This window comes from Mus musculus, chromosome 16 (assembly GCF_000001635.26).
Source record: "Mus musculus strain C57BL/6J chromosome 16, GRCm38.p6 C57BL/6J".
NCBI lineage: Eukaryota > Metazoa > Chordata > Mammalia > Rodentia > Muridae > Mus > Mus musculus.
Genome location: NC_000082.6, coordinates 78,999,523 through 79,017,432, shown reverse-complemented (window position 1 = coordinate 79,017,432; position 17,910 = coordinate 78,999,523). Strand labels below are relative to the sequence as shown.

Here is a 17,910-nt window from a genome sequence, read left to right as displayed (position 1 = left end):
ATTATTTCTCAAGTTGTATCTATTATTTCCTATAATAGACATAATAAATAGTCATAAAAAAACTACCAATCACAAGCCTATTAGTAACTGCAACTATGTCTTCATTTCTTATCTTATTTTCTTCCACATGTGTTTAACACAAACTCTCTTCTAAGAGTGAAAATTAACTTTTTGCTCCCCTCCTGGACACATGTCCATATGGACACAGACCTTATAAGCGTCGGATTAAGCAGAGGTTACTAATAGAATTCCTAAAAATCAGACTCTATCTTTAAAAACTAACTTGGAGAATGCTACAAAAACCTATTGTGAAAATGAAAATCCCTATGGCATAATACAAGATGAATCAAAATACAAACATTTGAAGGAACAGAACTAAGACTATTAAAATGTGAGCATTTCATACTGTTAACAGGAAGACAGCTCCAGGCTAGTCAGCCTACATTATTTTCATTGGCTAGTGGGCAGTGATTACATATTAGCACAGCCTGACTGAAATTTCTAGAATCACATATCACGAGTCTATGGCACTTCTCCTAAGAATCGTGTGCTACACTCACACTTTGGGAACACCACCATTAAAATGAGTTGTGCTGTATTATCTACAGTAGCATAAAATAGTTTCTGAATTGCTCACAGTCATTAACATAGAACCAGCCACTGAAGCAACATTCATCCAAAGATTAAAGGAATCTTGATGCTCAGTTATTTAATGAGAAATTATACTTTGAATATCTTTTTAAAATGGGCATCTTAAGCACATTGAAGGAATGACTTTCCCAAGATTTCTGTTTGCAGATTAAAAGCTAAATTAATCACCTGCCTGATTAGGCTTAACAGTTAACAACTGGCATAACTTTACTTCTGTTTATGAGATTATTAAAATACTATCTATTCATCTTTCTCACATAGTACACTTTTAAGTTTCATTTATATAAAACTTTAAACTCTTAAAATATTACCTATGTGTTAATTGCAGTGTTTGATTTAGAAATTTTCTGTTTTTTTAAATAGAAAATGGGAAAAATCGTAATGTGAACATGAAAACACACTTGTGTACAAATCAAACACATGTAAACCTATACAAACATGCATACATATTCGTGCACACTATACATACATAAGTATAGACAATGCACATGACAATGCACACATATAAAACACACATTTATATATGAAAAATAGGCACCAAATCACATACATTCACATGTGCATATGCACACAGATACACATACATATATACAGAATTTCATAAACAGAGCCACATGCACATACCATGTATTCATAGAAACACACATGTACACATATACTCACCACTGATAGACACATAGGTACACAAACAAGCCATACATACACACACTCACAGATACACACTGATACATACCTATGAATACTCAGAGCTACACATATTCACACAGACTACATGCATACATGTATGCAGATACACAGAAATACATGTAGAACTATACTTACATGAACACACACACAAACATGCACATTCATACACTCACTATACATATACTCACATACATACATTCACATACACATAACACACATACAAGCTAAAACACAATGGTACATTTGCAAAGGTGAACACACACTCATACACACACATTCACATGGATATGAACTTCACAGATAAGTACACTTATAATTTAAACAAATGCACACAATCACATTCATAAATATATAATGTAGACACTTAAACAAATTGCACACATTTCTACATACCTACTAACACAATCATGAAGACAGACAAGTACACTTATGTTCAAATGTATATAAATCCATACTATAAACATTCATATGAACACACATGTGTGCAAAGACACTCTTGGCTAGGTCCAGGTTCCTGAGAGAAGGGGTGTTTGAGTTTGTCAAAAACAAACAACATGAAGTCAAATCATGAGCCCAAGCTGGCGCTGTGTGTTCTGCTTGAGACAGTTTTCTAGAGTGCTTTCTCTCTGTTCTTTCTCTGGAAATCTTCAGATAGCTCTCTATGTTCTGCTTGAGACATTTTTCCAAGCAGTGTTCTCTTACTATTCTAAAAAAATTGTCTGAATCACATAGTTGAGAAATTATATATATGTATGTATGTATATATATATTTTATACATATAATTGGATATTTTATTTACTTACATTTAGAATCTTATCCCCTTTCCAAGTTTCCCTCTGGAAACTCCCTACCCCATCCTCCCTCTTTCCTACCCTTCAATCCTCCACTTCTACGATGGTGCTCACCCAGGACTCCCACTGTCCTGCGCTGGCATTCCCCTACACTGGGGAAAGGGCCTCTCCTCCCACTGATACCTGACAAGGCCATCCTCTGCTACATATGCCATGAGTCCCTCCAGGTGTACTCTTTGGTTGAAGGTTGAATTCCTGGGAGCTCTGGAGTGTCTGGTTAGTTGATATTGTTGTTCTTCCTATGTGTTGTAAACAGCCTCATCTCTTTCAGTCCTTTGTCTAACTACTCCATTGGAGACCCTGTGCTCAGTCCAATGGTTGGCTGTGAGCAACCACATCTGTATTTGTCAGGAACTGGCAGAGGCTCTCAGGAGACAGCTAAATCAGGCTCCTGTCAGGAAAGCAGTCCTTTGTAATAGTGACTGAGTTTGGTGACTGTATATGGGATGGATCCCCACATGGGGCAATCTCTGGATGGCCTTTCCTTTCAGTCACTGCTCTGTACTTTGTCTCCATATTTGCTCCTGTGAGTATTTTTCCCCTTCTGAGAAAGACTGAAGCATCCACACGTTGTTCTTCCTTCTTCTTGAGCATCATGTGGTCTGTGAATTATATCTTGGGTATTCCAAGTTTTGGAACTAATACCCACTTATCAGTGAGTGTATACCATGTGTGTTGTGTTCTTTTGTAACTGGGTTACCTCACTCAGGATGATATTTTCTAATTCCATCCATTTGCCAAAGAATTTCATGAATTCATTGTTTTTAATAGCTCCATTGTGTAAATGTACCACATTTTCTGTACCCATTTCTCTGTATATATTTTTGAACTCAGGTTTTTAGAGTACTTTTCCACAGCTTTAAGGGCTGTCCTGAAGATCTCAGCATTTACCGTGTTACTGAAACATTAGCCACACCCCCTAACTCAAAACTCTTGCTGTCTCTGATTATCATGGAGCCATTAACATTAACTGGAAGGACACTCCTTGAAGGAGGGATCTAAAATTATGTACATTATCATACAAACAAGTCTTATGCCTATAGCTGCCATCGACACTCCAGGAAGCCCATGCCCTTTTGTCTCTGATCCAAGGGCAGGAAGCATATCATTCCACCCCTACAAAAGACTTGATGGACCCAGAAAGCAGGTTCACACACAAACACACAATCATATCCAACGACACATGTTTACACAGACTTTCATGCACACTAACAAATGCACGCATGCACTTGTACAGAAACCACATACAAACACGTGTACAAACTCACACAAGTACACACACACATTTATCCATGTTCAAAAATACCTACAGAAACAAAAATAAGCATACTCATACATGCATGCATGCATGCACTCACAATCTCACATATACAAACACATGCCTATGCACACATTCACAAAGAGTTTAAGTGGTTTAGGTAAAGAAGGCTGATGGACAACTGTTATTAGAAAAAGGTGTGAGTGAAGACTTTGCGTGGATATATTGTTCTTAATTAACTTAACTCTCTCTCCTCCGATGCAATTTCTGACTTCTTGAGCATAAAAAAAAAAATCTAACTTCATTTGCCTTCACTGAAAGGCAAAAAATACTTCATATAATTAAATCAGGCTACCTATATTTTGGAAATCATTTTTATTTTTTTTTCCATTTTTTATTAGGTATTTAGCTCATTTACATTTCCAATGCTATACCAAAAGTCCCCCATATCCACCCACCCCCACTCCCCTGCCCACCCACTCCCCCTTTTTGGCCCTGGTGTTCCCCTGTACTGGGGCATATAAAGTTTGCAAGTCCAATGGGCCTCTCTTTCCAGGGATGGCCAACTAGGCCATCTTTTGATACATATGCAGCTAGAGTCAAGAGCTCCGGGGTACTGATTAGTTCATAATGTTGTTCCACCTATAGGGTTGCAGATCCCTTTAGCTCCTTGGCTACTTTCTCTAGCTCCTCCATTGGGGGCCCTGTGATCCATCCATTAGCTGACTGTGAGCATCAACTTCTGTGTTTGTTAGGCCCCGGCAGAGTCTCACATGAGACAGCTATATCTGGGTCCTTTCGATAAAATCTTGCTAGGGTATGCAATGGTGTCAGCGTTTGGATGCTGATTATGGGGTGGATCCCTGGATATGGCAGTCTCTACATGGTCCATCCTTTCATCTCAGCTCCAAACTTTGTCTTTGTAACTCCTTCCATGGGTGTTTTGTTCCCAAATCTAAGGAGGGGCATAGTGTCCACACTTCAGTCTTCATTCTTCTTGAGTTTCATGTGTTTAGCAAATTATATCTTATATCTTGGGTATCCTAGGTTTGGGGCTAAAATCCACTTATCAGTGAGTACATATTGTGTGAGTTTCTTTGTGAATGTGTTACCTCACTCAGGATGATGCCCTCCAGGTCCATCCATTTGGCTAGGAATTTCATAAATTCATTCTTTTTAATAGCTGAGTAGTACTCCATTGTGTAGATGTACCACATTTTCTGTATCCATTCCTCTGTTGAGGGGCATCTAGGTTCTTTCCAGCTTCTGGCTATTATAAATAAGGCTGCTATAAACATAGTGGAGCATGTGTCCTTCTTACCAGTTGGGGCATCTTCTGGATATATGCCCAGGAGAGGTATTGCTGGATCCTCCGGTAGTACTATGTCCAATTTTCTGAGGAACCGCCAGACGGATTTCCAGAGTGGTTGTACAAGCCTGCACTCCCACCAACAATGGAATAGTGTTCCTCTTTCTCCACATCCACGCCAGCATCTGCTGTCACTGAATTTTTGATCTTAGCCATTCTGACTGGTGTGAGGTGAAATCTCAGGGTTGTTTTGATTTGCATTTCCCTGATGATTAAGGATGTTGAACATTTTTTCAGGTGCTTCTCTGCCATTCGGTATTCCTCAGGTGAGAATTCTTTGTTCAGTTCTGAGCCCCATTTTTTAATGGGGTTATTTGATTTTCTGAAGTCCACCTTCTTGAGTTCTTTATATATGTTGGATATTAGTCCCCTCTCTGATTTGGGATAGGTAAAGATCCTTTCACAGTCTGTTGGTGGTCTTTTTGTCTTATTGACGGTGTCTTTTGCCTTGCAGAAACTTTGGAGTTTCATTAGGTCCCATTTGTCAATTCTCGATCTTACAGCACAAGCCATTGCTGTTCTGTTCAGGAATTTTTCCCCTGTGCCCATATCTTCAAGGCTTTTCCCCACTTTCTCCTCTATAAGTTTCAGTGTCTCTGGTTTTATGTGAAGTTCCTTGATCCACTTAGATTTGACCTTAGTACAAGGAGATAAGTATGGATCGATTCGCATTCTTCTACACGATAACAACCAGTTGTGCCAGCACCAATTGTTGAAAATGCTGTCTTTCTTCCACTGGATGGTTTTAGCTCCCTTGTCGAAGATCAAGTGACCATAGGTGTGTGGGTTCATTTCTGGGTCTTCAATTCTATTCCATTGGTCTACTTGTCTGTCTCTATACCAGTACCATGCAGTTTTTATCACAATTGCTCTGTAGTAAAGCTTTAGGTCAGGCATGGTGATTCCGCCAGAAGTTCTTTTATCCTTGAGAAGACTTTTTGCTATCCTAGGTTTTTTGTTATTCCAGACAAATTTGCAAATTGCTCCTTCCAATTCGTTGAAGAATTGAGTTGGAATTTTGATGGGGATTGCATTGAATCTGTAGATTGCTTTTGGCAAGATAGCCATTTTTACAATGTTGATCCTGCCAATCCATGAGCATGGGAGATCTTTCCATCTTCTGAGATCTTCCTTAATTTCTTTCTTCAGAGATTTGAAGTTTTTATCATACAGATCTTTCACTTCCTTAGTTAGAGTCACGCCAAGATATTTTATATTATTTGTGGCTATTGAGAAGGGTGTTGTTTCCCTAATTTCTTTCTCAGCCTGTTTATTCTTTGTATAGAGAAAGGCCATTGACTTGTTTGAGTTTATTTTATATCCAGCTACTTCACCGAAGCTGTTTATCAGGTTTAGGAGTTCTCTGGTAGAATTTTTAGGGTCACTTATATATACTATCATATCATCTGCAAAAAGTGATATTTTGACTTCCTCCTTTCCAATTTGTATCCCCTTGATCTCCTTTTGTTGTCGAATTGCTCTGGCTAATACTTCAAGTACTATGTTGAAAAGGTAGGGAAAAGGGGGCAGCCTTGTCTAGTCCCTGATTTTAGTGGGATTGCTTCCAGCTTCTCTCCATTTACTTTGATGTTGGCTACTGGTTTGCTGTAGATTGCTTTTATCATGTTTAGGTATGGGCCTTGAATTCCTGATCTTTCCAAGACTTTTATCATGAATGGGTGTTGGATCTTGTCAAATGCTTTTTCTGCATCTAACGAGATGATCATGTGGTTTTTGTCTTTGAGTTTGTTTATATAATGGATTACATTGATGGATTTTCGTATATTAAACCATCCCTGCATCCCTGGAATAAAACCTACTTGGTCAGGATGGATGATTGCTTTAATGTGTTCTTGGATTCGGTTAGCGAGAATTTTATTGAGGATTTTTGCATCGATATTCATAAGAGAAATTGGTCTGAAGTTCTCTATCTTTGTTGGATCTTTCTGTGGTTTAGGTATCAGAGTAATAGTGGCTTCATAAAATGAGTTGGGTAGAGTACCTTCTACTTCTATTTTGTGAAATAGTTTGTGCAGAATTGGAATTAGATCTTCTTTGAAGGTCTGATAGAACTCTGCACTAAACCCATCTGGTCCTGGGCTTTTTTTGGTTGGGAGACTATTAATAACTGCTTCTATTTCTTTAGGTGATATGGGACTGTTTAGATGGTCAACTTGATCCTGATTCAACTTTGGTACCTGGTATCTGTCCAGAAATTTGTCCATTTCGTCCAGGTTTTCCAGTTTTGTTGAGTATAGCCTTTTGTAGAAGGATCTGATGGTGTTTTGGATTTCTTCAGGATCTGTTGTTATGTCTCCCTTTTCATTTCTGATTTTGTTAATTAGGATTTTGTCCCTGTGCCCTTTAGTGAGTCTAGCTAAGGGTTTATCTATCTTGTTGATTTTCTCAAAGAACCAACTCCTCGTTTGGTTAATTCTTTGAATAGTTCTTCTTGTTTCCACTTGGTTGATTTCACCCCTGAGTTTGATTATTTCCTGCCGTCTACTCCTCTTGGGTGAATTTGCTTCCTTTTTTTCTAGGGCTTTTAGATGTGTTGTCAAGCTGCTAGTATGTGCTGTCTCCCGTTTCTTCTTGGAGGCACTCAGCGCTATGAGTTTCCCTCTTAGAAATGCTTTCATTGTGTCCCATAGGTTTGGGTACGTTGTGGCTTCATTTTCATTAAACTATAAAAAGTCTTTAATTTCTTTCTTTATTCCTTCCTTGACCAAGGTATCATTGAGAAGAGTGTTATTCAGTTTCCACGTGAATGTTGGCTTTCCATTATTTATGTTGTTATTGAAGATCAGTCTTAGGCCATGGTGGTCTGATAGGATACATGGGACAATTTCAATATTTTTGTATCTATTGAGGCCTGTTTTGTGACCAATTATATGGTCAATTTTGGAGAAGGTCCCGTGAGGTGCTGAGAAGAAGGTATATCCTTTTGTTTTAGGATAAAATGTTCTGTAGATATCTGTCAAGTCCATTTGTTTCATAACTTCTGTTAGTTTCACTGTGTCCCTGTTTAGTTTCTGTTTCCACGATCTGTCCTTTGAAGAAAGTGGTGTGTTGAAGTCTCCCACTATTATTGTGTGAGGTGCAATGTATGCTTTGAGCTTTACTAAAGTGTCTCTAATGAATGTGGCTGCCCTTGCATTTGGTGCGTAGATATTCAGAATTGAGAGTTCCTCTTGGAGGATTTTACCTTTGATGAGTATGAAGTGTCCCTCCTTGTCTTTTTTGATAACTTTGGGTTGGAAGTCGATTTTATCCGATATTAAAATGGCTACTCCAGCTTGTTTCTTCAGTCCATTTGCTTGGAAAATTGTTTTCCAGCCTTTCACTCTGAGGTAGTGTCTGTCTTTTTCCCTGAGATGGGTTTCCTGTAAGCAGCAGAATGTTGGGTCCTGTTTGTGTAGCCAGTCTGTTAGTCTATGTCTTTTTATTGGGGAATTGAGTCCATTGATATTAAGAGATATTAAGGAAAAGTAATTGTTGCTTCCTTTTATTTTTGTTGTTAGAGTTGGCATTCTGTTCTTGTGGCTGTCTTCTTTTTGGTTTGTTGAATGATTACTTTCTTGGTTGTTCTAGGGCGTGATTTCCGTCCTTGTATTGCTTCTTTTCTGTTATTATCCTTTGAAGGGCTGGATTCGTGGAAAGATATTGTGTGAATTTGTTTTTGTCGTGGAATACTTTGGTTTCTCCATCTATGGTAATTGAGAGTTTGGCCGGGTATAGTAGCCTGGGCTGGCATTTGTGTTCTCTTAGTGTCTGTATAACATCTGTCCAGGCTCTTCTGGCTTTCATAGTCTCTGGTGAAAAGTCTGGTGTAATTCTGATAGGCCTTCCTTTATATGTTACTTGACCTTTCTCCCTTACTGCTTTTAATATTCTATCTTTATTTAGTGCATTTGTTGTTCTGATTATTATGTGTCGGGAGGAATTTCTTTTCTGGTCCAGTCTATTTGGAGTTCTGTAGGCTTCTTGTATGATCATGGGCATCTCTTTTTTTATGTTTGGGAAGTTTTCTTCGATTATTTTGTTGAAGATATTAGCTGGCCCTTTAAGTTGAAAATCTTCATTCTCATCAATTCCTATTATCCGTAGGTTTGGTCTTCTCATTGTGTCCTGGATTACCTGGATGTTTTGAGTTAGGATCCTTTTGCATTTTGTATTTTCTTTGACTGTTGTGTCGATGTTCTCTATGGAATCTTCTGCACCTGAGATTCTCTCTTCCATTTCTTGTATTCTGTTGCTGATGCTCGCATCTATGGTTCCAGATCTCTTTCCTAGGGTTTCTATCTCCAGCGTTGCCTCGCTTTGGGTTTTCTTTATTGTGTCTACTTCCCCTTTTAGTTCTAGTATGGTTTTGTTCATTTCCATCACCTGTTTGGATGTGTTTTCCTGTTTTTCTTTAATGATTTCTACCTGTTTGGCTGTGTTTTCCTGCTTTTCTTTAAGGGCCTGTAACTCTTTAGCAGTGCTCTCCTGTAATTCTTTAAGTGACTTATGAAAGTCCTTCTTGATGTCCTCTATCATCATCATGAGAAATGTTTTTAAATCTGGGTCTAGATTTTCGGTTGTGTTGGGGTGCCCAGGACTAGGTGGGGTGGGAGTGCTGCGTTCTGATGATGGTGAGTGGTCTTGATTTCTGTTAGTAGGATTCTTACGTTTGCCTTTTGCCATCTGGTAATCTCTGAAGCTAGCTGTTTTAGTTGTCACTGTTAAGAGCTTGTTCTTCAGGTGACTCTGTTAGCCTCTATGAGCAGACCTGGAGGGTAGCACTCTCCTTAGTTTCAGTGGGCAGAGTATTCTCTGCAGGCAAGCTCTCTTCTTGCAGGGCAGGTACCCAGATATCTGGTGTTCGAACCAGACTCCTGGCAGAAGTTGTGTTCCACTCACTAGAGGTCTTAGGATCTCGTGTGGAATCCTGTGTGGGCCCTTGCGGGTTTCAGGCGACTCCGCTGGCAAGGTAGCCCAGGGCTCAAGTGGAGCGAAAGGGGTTTGTGCCCCAGATCAACCCCGGTAGCCTGCTTCTCTATGTACCTCAGTCTCAGGTTCTGCGCGATTGGATTGGGGCAGGCGCTATGTTCCACTCACCAGAGGTCTTAGGATTCCGTGGGGAGTCCCGTGTGGGCCCTTGCGGGTGTTGGGCAAGACTCTGCTGGCAAGGTAGCCCAGGGCTCGAGTGGAGTTGAAGGGGCTTGTGCCCCAGTTCAGGCCCGGGTAGCCTGCTTCCCTATGTACCTCAGTCTCAGGTTCCGCATGATTGGATTGGGGCAGGCGCTTTGTTCCACTCACCAGAGGTCTTAGGATTCCGTGGGGAGTCCCGTGTGGGCCCTTGCGGGTGTTGGGCAAGACTCTGTTGGCAAGGTAGCCCGGGGCTCGAGTCGAGCGGAAGGGACTTGTGCCCCAGATCAGGCCCGGGTAGCCTGCTTCCCTATCGGAAATCATTTTTAAATAGAACAATGGTAACAAGCATTAAAATCAGGGTCCTTAAAATAGTCAATGATTAGTAAGCTGTTTCAGATTTGTTTCTAATAAATAAAATAAAATATGCTAAGTGTATTGGAATTTTAACAAATCTAATTATACTCAGAACTAGAAGATTTAGCCTTAACTAGATAAATTTCTAGTAAATTTTAATTAAAGCCTGGAATGCCAATTGACTCTTGTAAAATGTTGAGTTACAGATCTAACCAGAAAATAACACTAAAACTTGCTGTTTTGTTGTATTTGTGGGGTTTTGTATACGGGCTCTCATGTAGCATAGGGTGGCTTTAAATTACAAATACACTTGCTTTCGTGTTCTAAGACCTGGGATTACAGGTGTTCACCCGCATGCTTTGCCTCAGAAGAATTATTAAACAGGTGGAAAAGGGGTCATTCTCCCCTTAGTAGCTACCCAATGTTTCAACATTTTGTAACATTTCTACCCAGTATCTTAAGAATAAAGGATTTTTAAAATAATAGGAAAGTCCAGATTGCGAGATCAGTGACTTACCAGCACTGGCCCTTCTACAATGATGGCAGGGATGAGATTTGCTCTATTATAAATATCCTTGTTTTCCTGCAGCTAAAATTTCACCCTTTTGTTTTGCAAAATATTTCCCTTGATCAAATAAATATGCAAAATATTTCCCTTGATCAAGTCCTAAACACTATTATATTCTCTTAAAATCTTCTAAATTCAATAAAAATATAAAGATTTTGAGAACTTTTCTAGTAATGGCATTGTTGTGCTGACATTGTTTCCCCAACAATTTGTACAGCATGCAAAATGTATTTGTCAGAACGGGCATTGTAGGAAATGTAATTGTACAATGTCTGGCATCTAATAAAATCTCTGTGGAATGGGAATGGCGCTGTTAGTGATTCTTTCCTAATTCCTTTCAGCTGACTGCGGAGGACCTTTTGAACTATGGGAGCCAAATTCAACCTTCAGTTCTCCGAACTTTCCAGACAAATATCCCAATCAAGCTTCCTGTGAGTATTTTCTTTCGCAGTTTACCAAAGAAAAATGTATATAGCAAGCGTGGGTCTCTCTTAAACGAGCAAAGTAGATTATGAATTTGTCAAAATGAATGCGCTAATGTGTTTACTACTATCAAATACTTCTTGAAAGATTTGTTTAATGTTTGAGAATATTATAATTACATCATTTTCTCCTTTGGTTTTCTCCCTCCAAAGCCTCCAATAAACCTTTCCCTGATTTTTTTAATTTAAAATTATGACCTACTTTTTCATTAATAACCTAAAGGGAGACAAATAATGGTGTCCACCATACATTATTTCAATAAATTCCCACAATTATTCTTTAAATGTATTTTTTAATTGTAATTCCAGAATAAAAGAATAAAAGTAACAACTTGAAGCAGTCACCCATGCTTTAGGTATTTCTCACTTACCATTTTCTAACTCATTGATATAATCCCCAGATTATGTACAGCTACATAGAACAAGGCCAATGGAAATGATTAAAAGCAGCCAGTGTAATATCTTCTCATTTAGAGAACACATACTAGACTCTATGAAGACTATAGCTAGGGTTACATGGTTAGAGTCCCATCACAAATGAATAATCAAGGGGGCTATTGAAGCAACTAAATTTGGAGAAAATAACCTACAAAAATATCTGCAAAAGCTACTGCTGGGCCAGGCTAACTGCCTAGAGACATTCACCATAGTTATCTGAAGACTGCACAGCCTGCATTACAAATCCACATTCTCCATCCTGCTTTACAAAAATCATAATTCCAGGGGAATGGGCTGAAAAACATCCATGCTTTTTCCATGACCATATCTAGTTGGGACTCAAATGCAGTTTTGAGTCACTGACGTGAGTGTGCCAACAATGACGGTGACAATGGATTTTAAGATATGAGCTATCTTCATAGATATGAGCAGGCAGATCAAGGCAAACAGAGGCCAGCAGAATAAATCAATAGGTAAACATTGGTTTAACATGATCTGAAACTAGAAGCAAAGATTGTTTTTTTCTACTTCACACTTGATGCTGAAGTCAACCAATAATTATATCTTTTGCATAGAGGAAAGATTTTTTTTAAATATAAAACAACATTGAACCAACTAAGAGAAGTTTTATTGCTTTTATTTTTGAGATTATATAATAACCCCTTTCCTTTCCTCCTGCCAATCACTTGAATATACCCCTTCTCACTCTTCTTCAAATTCATGGATTCTTTTTATATGAGTCATTATTACATCCATATATACATATGTGTGTATACATACATATGTAAATCAATAGATACATGCACATGTATACATATATACATATATTTACATGTATATACACACATAAACCTGTATTATATAATAGTAAATGTTACTTATATATGCTTATAGGCTATTTGGTAATGAACAACCAAGTGTTTAGGCTCCTCCCAGAGAAAGAATAATTCTTCTTACAAATGATCAAGATTTTTTTGATCAAGATATTATTAAAATACAAGTAAAAGAAAGGCATTCTAGAGAAGCAAGAAAGGGATTTTCACAGATAAGTCCAAGAAATCAAGACTTTAAGGAAAACCAATGAATTGTAATTGGTTAAAATTGGTAACATGAAAAAAAATTTGCTCTGTTACGGGACTCGAATTTTATATGAGAAAGAAAAGAGGAAATTTCCAGAAATTTGCATGAGAAGCATGGTAGAATCCGTTTGCCTTTCAGGAAGATCCTTCTATCCATTTATCTTAGCTAGAGAATGAGAGAGAGCATCAGCAGCATCCAATCAGGACGTAAGACGTGTCAGTATCTTGTGCTCTGATGGGGCGATGAACACTGAGGAGTGAAGGGCATAGGAGGCAGGATTGAAGTTCCTCAGGTTAGTTGTATGTGATAAAATATATTTCATATATATGGAGGGCCAACATAAGGTGAGACATCAAATGATGCTGCCATTTTCTAAGATGAAAAGAAGACCCATGAGTATTCCAAATATACACTCCTGTGTGTGTGTGTGTGTGTGTGTGTGTGTGTGTGTGTGTGTGTGTGTGTTCCATATACAGTATGAAGGTCTACCTATCTTTTCATCAAATGAAGTGCATAATGCAAATACCTGACGAGGTCACTATTCTACAGACAGAGGTTGATTCTTGAAGTGTGAGTGAGAATACTCAGAGTGTAGGAGGGATAGTGCAGAAGAGAATCTTAATGCTAAACCCACTCAGAAATCAGTTTTTAAAAGGGGGACATTTACTGAGACAGGTGATTTTTAAAAAAAAAAAGTAACAGCTTGCAATTTATTTTAATGAATGGAGACACTTTCATATAAATATCAGAGTTTGCTTATTGGATTATGGAAAATTAGGTGAACTGAGCCTGGCTCTGCAGCTTATCAGGTAAAGATTTTTTCTTGCCTATAAACATGACGTTGTCTGTCTGATTCTGGGAACCTCAGGGGTAGACAAAGAGAACTACTTCAGCAAGTTGTCCTGTTTGCACTGTGGAAAGATCATCCCAGTCACACATACACACACACACACACACACACACACACACACACACACACAAACACACACCAAACACAGACACACAGGCACACAGACATATACACACATACACAAATGCACAAACAATGAAAATAAACAAAAATACAAATATATACATTGTAAATTAATTGTCATTATTTATTGTCTTCAAGGTATATGGAATTTAAATGCACAGAGAGGGAAAAATATTCAACTTCATTTTCAAGAATTCGATTTAGAAAACATCAATGATGTGGTGGAAGTTAGAGATGGGGGAGAATTTGACTCCCTGCTCCTAGGTAAGACTGAAATTTCAACCCTCTGAAAGTTGTGTAGCTCAAGACACTTGACTTACAGAGACAGCACACTGACGCAGATGGGAGCACTTTACAGTTGACAAAACAAAAATATAACAGCAAGGTAACATGTTACAGATTTTTCACTCTGTTGAAATTTTTTTTTCAAACAATGTATTCTGGTAATGATTTCCCTTCTGCCAAGTTTTCCCAGGATGCACTGGGACATGTTTGCAATACTGACGAGATTACACTCTTCTAGAACATTCTTTGCTAATCAGGACTGATATATTTGCTTCACAGGGATGAAAAGTTGGTAATAATTAACTATAAATGCACCATGTATATCTTACTGTGTAGTTTTCTGAAATACATGTACAACAGGTGTTCAAAAATAATTATTAAACCAGATTTCCTCTGGCCCTAACATATCCAAACACTGTTCCTTATAAATATTTTCAGTCATCTTATTCTGTGTTTTGTCACCGTTTTATTATTGTCCATGTCATCTTCTTCTTCTCAACAGTTGACAATGTTTCAAGTAACTAATGTTTATTTTTCTCTATTGTTATTGATTATTACTTTCTAACTACACATGAGAAATATTTGTGTCTGAATGATAAAATATATGCTAGCACATTTAAAGGTTATTAGTCAAGCGTATGATTACATGATATTATTTATACATTCATTAAGAAAGAAGTATGTTTGGTAAGGTAAGCTACACATTAAATTACAAAGGTCCTTAGGTGTTTATGCTTCACCACAAAATGGGTCTTATCTAGCTGTTCTTGTAACTCATGTTCATCTTTAACTATAAAATCTACCTGAGGTTCTTTAAATCAGGATACTGTTACATAAAAAGTATAACAAGTAAAAGAAGACTCACCTTGAGTCTCTGCCCTCTGAAGGACCAGGATAATAGTGAGGATTCCCCAGATGTGTCAGGAAAACCCCAAAGAGTTCCAGATCACAGCTTTCTGGAGTGGATGGTCAGAGCAACACACAGAATAAATCAGTAATGAAATCCTAAGGACTAGCAAGACTTGGGGAACATTTCATCTGGATCTTTGTATCCATTTCCAAGGGTTTTTGTTATTGTTTTTCATTGGTATTGTTGTTTAGATTTTCAGGCTAAATTGTGTTCCTTAATAAAAACACTGCTTATACGATCAAGGAAAATCACAGTTTATTATTTTTCTTATTTTTTTATTTTACTCTTAATATTCACGCAAATACAAAGAAAGAAAAAATCCCACAAGGATATCTAAATTATACTATAACTTGTAGATAGAAATTGTTTTGTTCTGGAATTGTTTTTCTGCTTCTCGTAGAGAAGGCAGTTAAGAATCCGCATCTAAACTATAAGACTATGCATACGCTTTAGGTGAGCCGCGCTATGTGCAGTCCTACCTGGCGAACTTACAGTCCCCTTTCTCTTTGCTGCAGCTGTGTACACAGGACCTGGTCCTGTGAAGGACTTGTTCTCTACCACCAATAGGATGACTGTGATTTTCACCACAAACATGGAGACCAGACGCAAGGGCTTCAAAGCAAATTTCACTTCCGGCTATTACTTGGGGATTCCAGGTAAGGAATGCCCACCTCCTTAGAGTGTGTGGATGGGAGGAAAACGAGGAAACAAATCCCACTTCAACCCCAAGTCACAATGTATCTGTCTGCATTCTGAGATGCTATTTTGTTTTCCTCAGCATATTGTCATTTTTCTCCCTCCTCTCTATCAATATAATGGTTACCTGAGTGTTTTGTCACAGCAGGAGTACACGACTTTTTTTCTTTTCGTTTTCTTTTCTTTTTTTTTTTTTTTTTTTTTTTGGTATATCATTTTAACACTTCCCTAGGAAACTCCATGACTTCTACTCACCAAAGTTATATTTTAACATAAAGTTCAAAGTAATTGGCTTAGTGAGGAAGGGATTTTTCATTTGCCAAGACCTTGTTAAGAGATGAAGAGGGAGATTAGCCCTGAACTGCTGAGATGCAAATGATACCCAATTAATATATCAAATGCAAGGGAAAGGCTGGGAGTCAGTAAGTGGGGGGATGCAAGACAGCATACAAGAAGGAGGAGGAAGAGGAGGAAGAGGAGGAGGAGGAATAGAAGAAGAAGAAGGAGGAGGAGGAGGAGGAGGAGGAGGAGGAGGAGGAGGAGGAGGAGGAGGAAGAGGAGGACACTACTTCAAATTCAGAAAATACAAAGAGGCAGATGCTCCCAGCCATCTGTTGGACTGAGTACAGGGTCCCCAATGAAGGAGCTAGAAAAAGTACCCAAGGAGCTGAAGGGGCTTGCAGCCCCATAGGAGAAACAACAATATCAACCAACCAGACTACAGCCCCTCCCCCAGAGTTCCTAGGGACTAAAACACCAACCAAAGAGTACACATGAAAGGACTCATGGCTCCAGCTGCATATATAGCCGAGGATGGCCTTTTTCAGTGGGAGGAGAGGCCCTTGGTCCTGTGAAGGCTTTATGCCCCAGTGTAGGGGAATGTCAGGACAGGAAGGCAGGAGTGGGTGAGTGGGTGGGTGGGAAAATACCCTCATAGGAGCAGGAGAAGGTGGGATCAGATAGGGGGTTTCAGGGGCGGGAAAGGAAAAAGGGGGTAGCATTTGAAATGTAAATAAAATATCCAATAAAAAATACATAAAGACCACACCATAATAAAGAAAAAAGAAAACCTCATAGGGAAAAAATGATGCTCATTCTAGGACTGATGAAAATGAACTGGAAAATCCTGACATCTACTGTGTTTTGTAAAATAAAAATAAATTATCAATATTATAGTATCAATATTATAGCCATCTCTATTTAACATTTTGAGTTTTACAATGAATAATATTCACAAATGAAATATGTATCTTCGAGCACATGAATTACTGAATCAATTATATTAACGAAAATTTAAAATAATGATATTTTAGGTTTAAAAAAATACTGCACAATGAAAAATGCACAGATACCAATATTATCTGTTTCTTATGAGACTTCAGTAACTGTCTACTAGGAACAGCCATATGAACTAACCAGTACCCCCAGAGCTTCCTGGGATTAAACCACCAACCAAAGAAAACACATGGTGGGACTCATGGCTCTAGCTGCATATGTAGCAGAGGATGCTAAGGAGGAGAGCATTATCATGTTTGTTTAATGCAGGATAGATGTGTGCATGTATCTAGTATGGGTACATGCTAAGCTATGCAGCACACCATATAATAGAAAAGGAAAACTGCTAATATGTAAAGATACTTACCATGCCAGAGGGATAGACTTCTTGGTAAGTTTTCAAGAGTTTTTTCATGAAAAGAAGTTTTCATAACTTTATATGCCCCAGTACAGGAGAACCCCAGGGCCAAAAAGGGGGAGTGGGTGGGTATGGGATTGGGGGGGTTGGTATGGGGGACTTTTGGGATAGCATTGAAAATGTAAACGAGGAAAATACCTAATAAAAAATAAATTAAAAATGTAATTAAAAAATAATAATAATTACGTGCATTTTTAAAATGGAAATACAAATAAATCCAATTGAAGTAATTTAGGTATCTATACACCAAACAGTAGATTAGTGGATTTGCTAAAAACATAAGCAATTGAAATAATTGTAGAACATTCTTTCATATATAAAGACATCAATGGACCTCAAAGCAAAGTTTATAAAAGCAATAAATAGGTCTTACAAGCCTACGTTATAGACACAAATGGCAAGTGATGAAAAAAAAAATACTGAAATACTAGAGACTATCAAAATCAAGAACAAACGCATCTCTTCCAACAAAATTATTTGT

The 17,910-nt window shown here is 38.2% G+C and overlaps 1 protein-coding gene across 2 annotated transcripts in view; it reads left to right on the top strand.

Annotated features, from left to right (window-relative positions):
* Tmprss15 (transmembrane protease, serine 15) overlaps positions 1–17,910 on the top strand; it is a 138,090-nt gene that overhangs the window by 73,665 nt on the left and 46,515 nt on the right. For both annotated transcript variants that reach the window (NM_178855.4, NM_008941.3), the window contains 3 exons: positions 11,214–11,303; positions 13,984–14,109; positions 15,556–15,696. In NM_178855.4, coding sequence (NP_849186.2) covers positions 11,214–11,303; positions 13,984–14,109; positions 15,556–15,696 — 357 coding nt within the window. The remainder of the gene's footprint in view (positions 1–11,213; positions 11,304–13,983; positions 14,110–15,555; positions 15,697–17,910) is intronic.